The sequence below is a fragment of the Morus notabilis genome, unplaced genomic scaffold, assembly GCF_000414095.1.
Source record: "Morus notabilis unplaced genomic scaffold, ASM41409v2 Scaffold392, whole genome shotgun sequence".
NCBI lineage: Eukaryota > Viridiplantae > Streptophyta > Magnoliopsida > Rosales > Moraceae > Morus > Morus notabilis.
In genome coordinates this window covers 54,993-65,000 of record NW_010367553.1, presented here as the reverse complement: position 1 = coordinate 65,000, position 10,008 = coordinate 54,993, and the positions used below count along the sequence as shown (strand labels likewise).

Genomic DNA, 10,008 nt, shown 5'->3' with positions numbered 1-10,008 from the left:
AAATTTAATTTATATGACAACACACTGCGTATAATTATTTACGTATAAACCCAAATTAGATTAAGGATCCAACAACTCATTCTCCTGTAAATTTACTACTAGTCAAGAAGCCCACTAACTCTCTAAATGATGTGACATGTACTTATGGTAGAAGACTAGACGCACATCAAGAACTAAAGACAAATGCAGCCCATCTCAATCTTAGAGGGGCCAAACATTTGAAAGTCGTACAAGTTATAACATACTTAATTACGTACATATATAATTAGTACATATCTAATTAGAGATGATAGCGGATGTAGGGAGAAATTTAAATACTATGATATTTCTATGTTTTTAAAGATCACTGATTAGAATTAAAAAAAAAAAAAATCAAACCAACTAGTGTGAGTGTCCAAATAAGGGATAATTTTGGACAGCAATAAATATTCTCATACGCAGTGGCAAAAATATTCTACTAATTATAAAAAAAATTTATTACCAAATTTTTAAGAAAATATCAGATTTACATATTACAATTATTTGCTTTTTGTTCGTGTGATGAATACTCCTAGGAAGTGTTTTTTAGTTTTTTAGTTTTTACCAAATTTTTAAGAAAATATCAGATTTACATATTACAAGTACTATGTATAATGAAATTCCCCTCTTCTCAAATTAATATATATATATATATATATATCTATATATATATGGTTAAAAAATAATAGGTCAGCAAATAGGTTTAAAAAATCTCAAAACTTCTACGTAGCTTATAAATCAGCCACACAATAACGGTCACAATTCAATCTAACTTGGCGTATTTGTATAACTGTCACAATTAGATACAACTTCGCGTAGTATGAACGGCTGAATTTATTTGAAAGTTGAAATACTTGTTAATTCTAATTAAAGAAAAAAAAAACTTTTCTTTCAATGAAATTAAATAACAAACTCAAGTGGTTTCTGCAAAAACAAAATAAAATACATTTCAAAAAAAATAAAAATAAAATAAAATTACAAAGAGACGTAATATAGCATAGATATGTCAAGTAGCGATATATTTATGGAAGAAGCTCTAATTTCCCTAATTCATAGGAAACAAACCTCCCTCCTCCGGTGTTAAAATAAATAACAATAAGATCTACCCATGGCCAGCAAACCATGAAATCTCTTGAGGCGTTTCTAGACACAATACTAATATTGCTCATCTTCGTTTATCAGCCCTTCTGCTTGTCCCTCGTACTTGACTCCATTACACCGAACAACACCGTCAAAGACGGCGACGTTTTGCTCTCCGGCCAAAAGACCTTCGCGCTCGGCTTTTTCAGCCCCGGTAAGTCCCGCTACCGGTACGTCGGAATCTGGTACTACAAAGACCCCGAGAAAACCGCTGTGTGGGTCGCAAACAGAGACGATCCTATCAACGAAACTTCGGGAGTCTTGGCCATCGACAGCAAAGGACGCCTCATCATTTATGCGAAAGACCAAAACTCTCCTATTTGGTCAGCAAATGTCTCTGTCCCTTCGGAAAAAAGTAGTTCTAGTTTCATAGCCAAGCTTTTAGATGTTGGAAATCTTGTTTTGATAAAACAAGATAACAGTACTGTTATTTGGCAAAGCTTTGATTATCCCACGAACACCTACCTCCCTTTTATGAAGCTCGGGTTGAACCGGAAATCTGGACTGAACCGGTTCATATCATCATGGAAGTCTGCGGATGATCCAGGAACCGGGAACTGCACATACCGGATAGACTCAACAGGATACCCACAGATGTTTGCATACAAAAATAGGGTTCCTTTTTGGCGGGCCGGATCTTGGACAGGTCAAAGATGGAGCGGGGTACCCACAATGACAAATGGGTTCCTCGACAACACGAGCTATGTCAACAACCAAGACGAGATAAGCGTCATGTATGGAATCAGTACTGACTCAAACTCAGTTTTCTCGAGGTTCGTGATAGAAGAATCCGAAACCGTGCGACAGTTCACGTGGCAAGATCAAGGTCATGTGTTAAAATTGGGAATGAGCCAGGAAGAATGCAGTTGACTTTATGCTGACAAGTGACAAAGACTATAGTGGTAAGTTTCTCTTTTGCGTTCGATTTGGTTTTCATCCATGGCTGATTTTGTGGAAGTCAATATTTAATCTATTTTTATTTGAAATTGAAATTAATTGCTTACTATATTTTTATGTCAAGTTGCCCAAATTGATATTCATAATTTGTATTTATCTGAGGTGAATTATTAGTGCTCCTCATTATTCAACGGTCTTTCTCCGACTTCAAGATATAGAAATATTGTTGAGTGTACCATCAAAAAAACATTTTCGAGTACGGTTACAGACATAGTCTTATAGTAATACCACACAGAACTTCATTATAAAGTGTAGAGTTTGAATCTCTAAAGAGCAATGTGGAATCAGTACTGACTCAAACTCAGTTTTCTCGAGGTTCGTGATAGAAGAATCCGAAACCGTGCGACAGTTCACGTGGCAAGATCAAGGTCATGTGTTAAAATTGGGAATGAGCCAGGAAGAATGCAGTTGACTTTATGCTGACAAGTGACAAAGACTATAGTGGTAAGTTTCTCTTTTGCGTTCGATTTGGTTTTCATCCATGGCTGATTTTGTGGAAGTCAATATTTAATCTATTTTTATTTGAAATTGAAATTAATTGCTTACTATATTTTTATGTCAAGTTGCCCAAATTGATATTCATAATTTGTATTTATCTGAGGTGAATTATTAGTGCTCCTCATTATTCAACGGTCTTTCTCCGACTTCAAGATATAGAAATATTGTTGAGTGTACCATCAAAAAAACATTTTCGAGTACGGTTACAGACATAGTCTTATAGTAATACCACACAGAACTTCATTATAAAGTGTAGAGTTTGAATCTCTAAAGAGCAATGTCAAACCATGTTAAATATGTAGTAGTTAATTATCATCAAATATAACATATACTAAATAAAATATCAAGAGTAATATTGTATTAGAAAGTGATTAAATTTCGTATTCACATATGAATTTATCATTACACTTGTACAATTGACTAAGTAATGAATTTAGCATTACACTAGTACTATTGACTAAGTACCCTTTTGCAGACGGAAAAAAAAAAAGATATACTTTTTAATGTGTTAGGATGACTCTTGAGTCCCATCTGGCCCCAAGTTCAGCCCGTGCCTCACCGTTATTTTTACCCTTTTCTTTTTTTTTTCTTCTTCTTCCTTTTGATACTAGTAATTTAGGTACTTGATTGAGTTGTTATTGAAATTTTTATAACGTAAAAAGTATGAACAATAATTTGTAGAACAAATAAAAAATAAAATTACTAACACAAGTAGTTTAACACAAGTATATAAATAGTAGTTTAACTGATAAGTGTATATGATTAAATAAATGAAACATGGTAAATGAGTTGAAATTTAAAAAGAAAAAAAAAGGGAAGTTAAGCACCAAAACTTGTTGTTTTAGACTCGAATGTTACTCACATTAATAGAAAAGATAAAGAAGTTAAAACTTAACAAAAAAAGAAAAAAAAAAAAAAAGTAGAAACACCTAAAGCTCTCAATTTTAAACTATCATGAGATGATCAATACCAACATATAACAAAATAAAAAATAAAATAATTGAAATTTAAAGGAAAAATAAAGCATTTATAACTCACTGTTCTGATTACTTCATCAACGGAAGTTACAAATAGAAACAACGATAAATAAATGAACGCAGAAAGAAAGAAAGGAAGAGAAAAAGTAAAGCACTGAAAAAAAAAAAAAAGCTAAAGCAGCATTTATTAATTGCAGTATTGGACAAATAGAATAAAAAAATGAATAAGAAAAGGTAAAACACAAAAATGATGGAGTTAAAAAGAAATTATTCAAGCGGTTTACATGCTAAGAGGAGTAGTAGACAAACAAAGAGGAAAAAAAAGGTAAAGCAAAATAAGAGAAACAAAAAGTTAAAAAGTTAAAAAAAAAAATTAAAAAAAAAAAAGAAAACAAAGAAAAGAAAAGCAGTACATTAAGACTTGTATAGCGATGCCGGGCTTGAGCCTTGACCAATACATACGGGTTGATGCAACTAGTAAAATCACGACTACCAATTTTCATAAAGTAATTACACAAAATGCCTACCTTACCCAAAGAAGTCTTGTTGTCATCCCTAGCCGTCTTGATCAATGAATACTTGCCAATTCAACTAATTAATGTTTTAGTATCTTTGGTTACATATGCATCTTTCTTCGATAACACGGGGTATTGAGAAAAGTCAGGCCTAATCCCTTCGCGGAGTTGAGCTTGGTGGACATACTTAGCATATTAGCATGAAAACCGTATTGATTTGATCGCATGCGTTGAGAAGTGAATTGACATACATGAGTCATCGTGAAAGATACAGGATCAAATTTCGGCAAAATGAGAGGTCCGATATCTGAAAGCATTTTGTTCTAATCACTGTTAGGCACGTAAGAACTCCTATGATAAGAACTGTCTTTTTTTACTATCTGCAATAACTGCTTTTTTAAGTCATTGGATGAGTATTTTGATAGTGAGTGTTTACGTTAAAAGTTCACAACGTGCGACACAAAATAATTCTCAACTAAATCAAACCGTTAAAAATTTAACCTAATGACTAAAATAACAATTTTTACCAGTAATGGAAAAGGGCAGTTCCAACCATAACAATTTCCTTGGAATGTGAACAAAATTGTATATTCGTATCGGGGAAAAACAAAAATGATAGACAATATCTCTATTCATATATCAAACAACTCTTGCTTATTGGAAAATTTTTTTTTCCCGAATAATATATAGGTGTTAAACTTGAGAATGAGAGAGGAAGAAATTTTCGTTGTACAAAGACTTGCATTTGACTTTAGGTTGGCAAAGACATACTACAACAATAAAGGTCATTTGTGACGACATATGTCATCACAAATATTTCATTATTTGCGACGACACGTCGTCGCAATTAATTCCCGTTAAATAAATTAAGCATGTCACCACTAATAAGTTCAATGTCGTTGCAAATAGTTTAGGCGCGCAATTTCCAATGGCGCGGATTTTTTCCGCCAAAGGGAATCCATTTTTTGCGACGACAATATCTTATTAGTTGCGACGACACGTGTCGTCGCAAATAATATCACTCTATTTGCGACGATGTTTTCTCTTTGTCATCGCAAATAAGCTATACACATTTGACCAAGAACAAACGCAATGGAATGATTATTTGCGACGACATTATGTCATCGCAAATAATTTCCAGATGTGGGGTATTTACGACGACATTTTAAATTTATTTGCGACGACAATGTCATCGCAAATAAGTCTAATCTATTATACCCTAACTTCCTCCTCTTCATTTTCCCCCGATTTTAGTCTCTCTCTCTCTCCTGCTAACTCTCTCTCCCTCTTCTTCCCCTCACCGCCGCCGCCGCCCACCGTCCCAGCCCCCGCCCCTCCCCCACCCCTGCCGAGACTCCCTCAAGCTGAGACTCCCTCTTGGGGTTAGTTAGTTTTTTTTTTCTTTTTGTAAATTTTGTTTTTGTTTGGTTACTTGCATTGATTCGAAGAATGTTAGGGATTTTTAGGGATTTTTGTTAGGGATTGTTGTTACTTGCCGAGTAAATGGAAGAAGGAAATAGAAAATAGAAAATGTTATGGATTTTTGTTTGAGTTTAGTCATTTTTTATGGTTCTGAGAATTTAATTAATCAAGAATTGTGTCTATATGTTACTCTAGATGTTAATAAAATGTTAATTTTGGTATTTGAAAATTATGTTCGATGTTTTGTTTTGATATAGGCGTTTGATTTTTCGCCTCCGTCACTGTTTGCACGGTTCCTCCAACGTAATCCTGCTATTTTCAGCCCCCGTTTAGTGGGTTTGAACTTTGTAAGTTTTTTATATTTATTTAGTTTAAAATTATTGTAGTTTTTGGTCGTATGAATTCAGGATTATGATGACAATATTTGAATTATGATTTTCTTATATTGTTGAAATTTAGTATATGTTTATGATTCTTGTTCTGGGTGGCACATCTTACAGCTATGATGTGCCGAAATCTTTTAAAGTTATTTTTCTGCAGGTTTTGATTTTTGGATCATATGAAAAATAAGTCGTTATCATGCCGAAATTTAGTTAGAAAACGAGAATTTTAATAAGTTCATTAAGAAACTTTAATTAATAAAATTTAATTGTGTTAATAAAGAGTAGAATTAAAATTAATTAAACACATTAATAAATTGTTATGTCTGTTGTTGTTTATAGTTCAAATGTCGATTAACAAAAGTTGGACTTATTTGAGGAACCGATTGTCGGATGAATATTGGAATGGGTTATCTGCTTTTATTGACGTCGCCAAAAACTATGCAACTTCAATTGGCCATATCAGTTGTGCTTGTGTGAAATGTAGAAACCATGAAATGCATCTAGTAGAAACCATGAGAGCGCATATACATCGATTTAGTTTTGATCCATTGTATAGTACATAGATTCACCATGGTGAAGTATAAGCGGTTTCAGGTGTCGACCCAATAGTTAATCAACCAGTAAACGAGATGTTTGGAGTCTTAGAAGACGTTGTTGGGATTAATGATGACAATGAAATGTTGGATGAGACGCATGTGGGTCTAGAAGATGCACAGTACGCTGAATTTAAGGATCTACTTTCTGAGCTCTAGGTGGGATTGTATCCGGGCTGCACTAAGTATTCATCTTTAAATTTCTTAGTGAAATTGATGCATTTAAAAGTGTTATACAAGTGGCCTAATGAGTGTATGGATGCTCTGTTAAATATATTGAAAGATGCATTCCCGGATGTGAAGTTACTTTCTTCTCATTATGAGTCGAAGAAGCTCATGAGTAAACTAGGACTGGGTTACGAAACAATTCATGTCTGCAAGTACGATTATGCTTTGTTTTGGAAGGAGAACGCTGATCTACAAATGTGTCCCGTATGTAAAACATCCCGTTGGAAGAAAAAAAAGACAAAGGATACTAAACAAGTGCCGTGAAAAGTACTACGTTATTTCCCGTTAATAGATCGGTTGAAGCGTCTGTACGGTTCTCATCACACAACTAAAGATATAACATGGAACCAGCGTGAGCGTTCAAATGATGAGGATTTAATGCGTCATCCAGTCGATGGTAATGAATGGAAGGAGGTAGATGAAAAGTATCCTAAGTTTTCACGTGAGCCAAGAAATGTTCGCTTGGGGTTGGCCGCTAATGGTTTCAATCCTTTCGGGAACATGAGCCTCTCATACAGTATGTGGCCAATGGTTTTAACGACCTACATTCTCTGTTAAATAGTGACCATAAGAGGGAGATTGATGACGGCGGTCGAACCATACCATTGGATGAAATTCAATCGAAAGAGTTTCCAAAATTGTTTAAAAATAAGGTACATTTATAATTAATTTGCATTAACATTGTTAAGTCATTAAAAATTTTGTTTTAAAAAGAATTCATGTCTCCTTATAGATTTTTAATATTCGACAGCAGAATGACCGAGAAGCGAATGATCAAATACTTTCGCTTTCAAGTGGTTCAAGCTTCTCATGTCGAAGTTATCCTAGTTGTGTGGTGAACAGTGTCAAGTTTCTGATACGCAATCAGGATATGAATCGAAGTACTCAAAATAGTGGTGTTTGTGTTCGCAGACCTGACGTATTATGGAGTTTTGGAGGATATTTATGACCTGTCCTACTTGAACGACAATTCTGTTGTGCTGTTTAAATGTCTGTGGTTTGACACTCATCTGGGGAAGAACACGATTCAACACTACAAAAATAGAATAAGTGTTTTTGTTAAAGACACGTGGTACGAAAACGAACCTTTCATACTTGCATCTCAAGCAGAGCAAGTTTTTTACATAGACGATTTATTTAACGGTCCAAACTGGAAGGTTGTATAACACTTTAGACATCGACATATTTGGGACATTCCAGAAACTGACATTGATAACGTGATGATAGTCCAGGATACGGAGTCTACAAATATTGAGTTAGTAGTTGAACTACCAGAGATTGACTCATTTGTATTGAATTGACATGATGTATCATCTAATGTTGTCACCTCCGATGTTCATGCAATTATGAAAGATAAGTCTCCCGTAGTTGATGATTTTATTAATGACGAGGACGGTGAAACTTTATAGGAGTACGTCGAGGAGGAAGTCATCAAATCTGAAGACGATGATGACATAAATGATGATGGGGATAATCAACAATGTAGCAGCGACGATGAGTAGAATTTAAGAATAGTAATCTTTGTCCTTTTTCTCAGCTTTCGTTTTAATATTATAATCTTTTGTAAATTTATAAATATTGTTATTAATATGAATTTGTTTACAAGCATTGATGGTTGGTCAGGTAGTGACTTGCGCTGGCTCTTCAGGGGGAGCGCAGCCTCCTCTCGGTCCTCACAGAGTCCCCGCATTCTGTGAGTTTGGTATGTTAGTCTGACTTTTTTCCCGTTCTATCATATAGTAAATAAATGATGTAGTACATGTTGATTTGAGATGCTTACATATGCTTACAGCACCTGAACCTTGACAATGTAGAGGTCGAGGTGGGGCGAAAGGTTATGAAATCACCCAAAAGGTCCTTCAAGACGGAAAAATCACAGTAGAATTTGATGAGGCGGGAGGTACTTGGAAGGCGTTTGGTAAATATGGTGCCTGGTTTGAAAGTGCAGTTGGTATTCATACCAAGGACATATGTGAACCCTTCCACGATGCTTGGAAGGACATTAGCGACATGGACAAGAGGACAATTCAGAACTGGATGCTGGTATTTTTTTATGCAATAATTTGTATAGTTTATACTAAAGTTAACAATGCATTTTAACGATGTAAAACTATTTTGCAAGGACTGGTTTAACATGGACTACAACTATAAGAACAGTATTCTGAGGTCCGTTGTTGATAGGGAGGCAGCAAAATGCTACAAGGATTGGAAAAGTTCCCTGCACGGCCACTTCAAACGCTATGGTAGAGAAAGCCTCCCGAGTAACATGAGGAATCAACTTCATTGGGATCATTGTTGCGATAGGTTCTCCGGCGACAAATTTCAAGTAATTATAGATTTGTTAGAACTTGATGGTTTTTTATACATAATTTCAAGTATCTATTACGTATTATAGTTAATCATAAATAAAAAATATCATAGACAAATAAAACTAATCGTAGCAACCAAAAGTATCCAAGCTTACATGGTCAGGTATCGTACTCTCAGCATCGCAATAAGAAGGTTGGTCCTTATTTTTTGACTTCATTATCGTATTTATATGTTTATGATGATTGTTCTGGGTGGCACATCTTACAGCTATGGTGTGCCGAAATCTTTTAAAATTGTTTTTTTACAGGTTTTGATTTTTGGATCATATGAAAGATAAGTCGTTATGCTGCCGAAATTTAGTTAGAATTTAAGAATTTTAACAAATGTAATTTATTTGACAGTTCAGTATGGAGACCCAAGAGCCGATGTCTGTCATAGACAATTGGACGGACATGCATCGTCGCGGGGCCTCTTAGGTTAATCCCCAAGCGGAACAGACTTTTGTAAGTATTTTTACTTTTCATATTAAATTTTTTTATACTAAAATAGTGGTTTTATAAGATGTAAAAACAATTATAATGTCTTATACTATGTAGAACACCCTGGAGGAGGAGAGACAAACGCAGAGAACACAGTCTATTTCAAGCTCGACTAGACCCGCCTTTGACGAGCATGGGGTTTTGGAGCAAGTTCTTGGCATGCATAGAGGACAAAAGATAGGAGTGGGTCCGATGTTCTCCTAAAAGCATTACTCCAGGGCTTCTCCTTCATTTGCTGGTTCATACTTGGATGCAACATCATCGGCTCAACCTGACCCACGTATGAGTCGTTATTTAAAGAAATCGTACCAGGAACAAGTTAAGATTTATAACAATCAGGTGAAGGTGTTAGAGTTGGTGGCTAAATTACAGCCAAACATCCAATTACTTACGATTAATCGTCCAGAACCAGTTGACCTAGACGCTCT

General features: G+C 34.9%; 1 protein-coding gene across 1 annotated transcript in view; it reads left to right on the top strand.

Annotated features, from left to right (window-relative positions):
* The first annotated feature begins 1,096 nt into the window (after positions 1-1,096).
* LOC21388484 (G-type lectin S-receptor-like serine/threonine-protein kinase RKS1) overlaps positions 1,097-10,008 on the top strand; it is a 14,555-nt gene continuing 5,643 nt past the window's right edge. The window contains exons 1-2 of the mRNA XM_024175195.1: positions 1,097-1,841; positions 7,024-7,035. Of these exons, the coding sequence (XP_024030963.1) occupies positions 1,141-1,841; positions 7,024-7,035 (713 nt within the window). The 5' untranslated portion in view covers positions 1,097-1,140. The remainder of the gene's footprint in view (positions 1,842-7,023; positions 7,036-10,008) is intronic.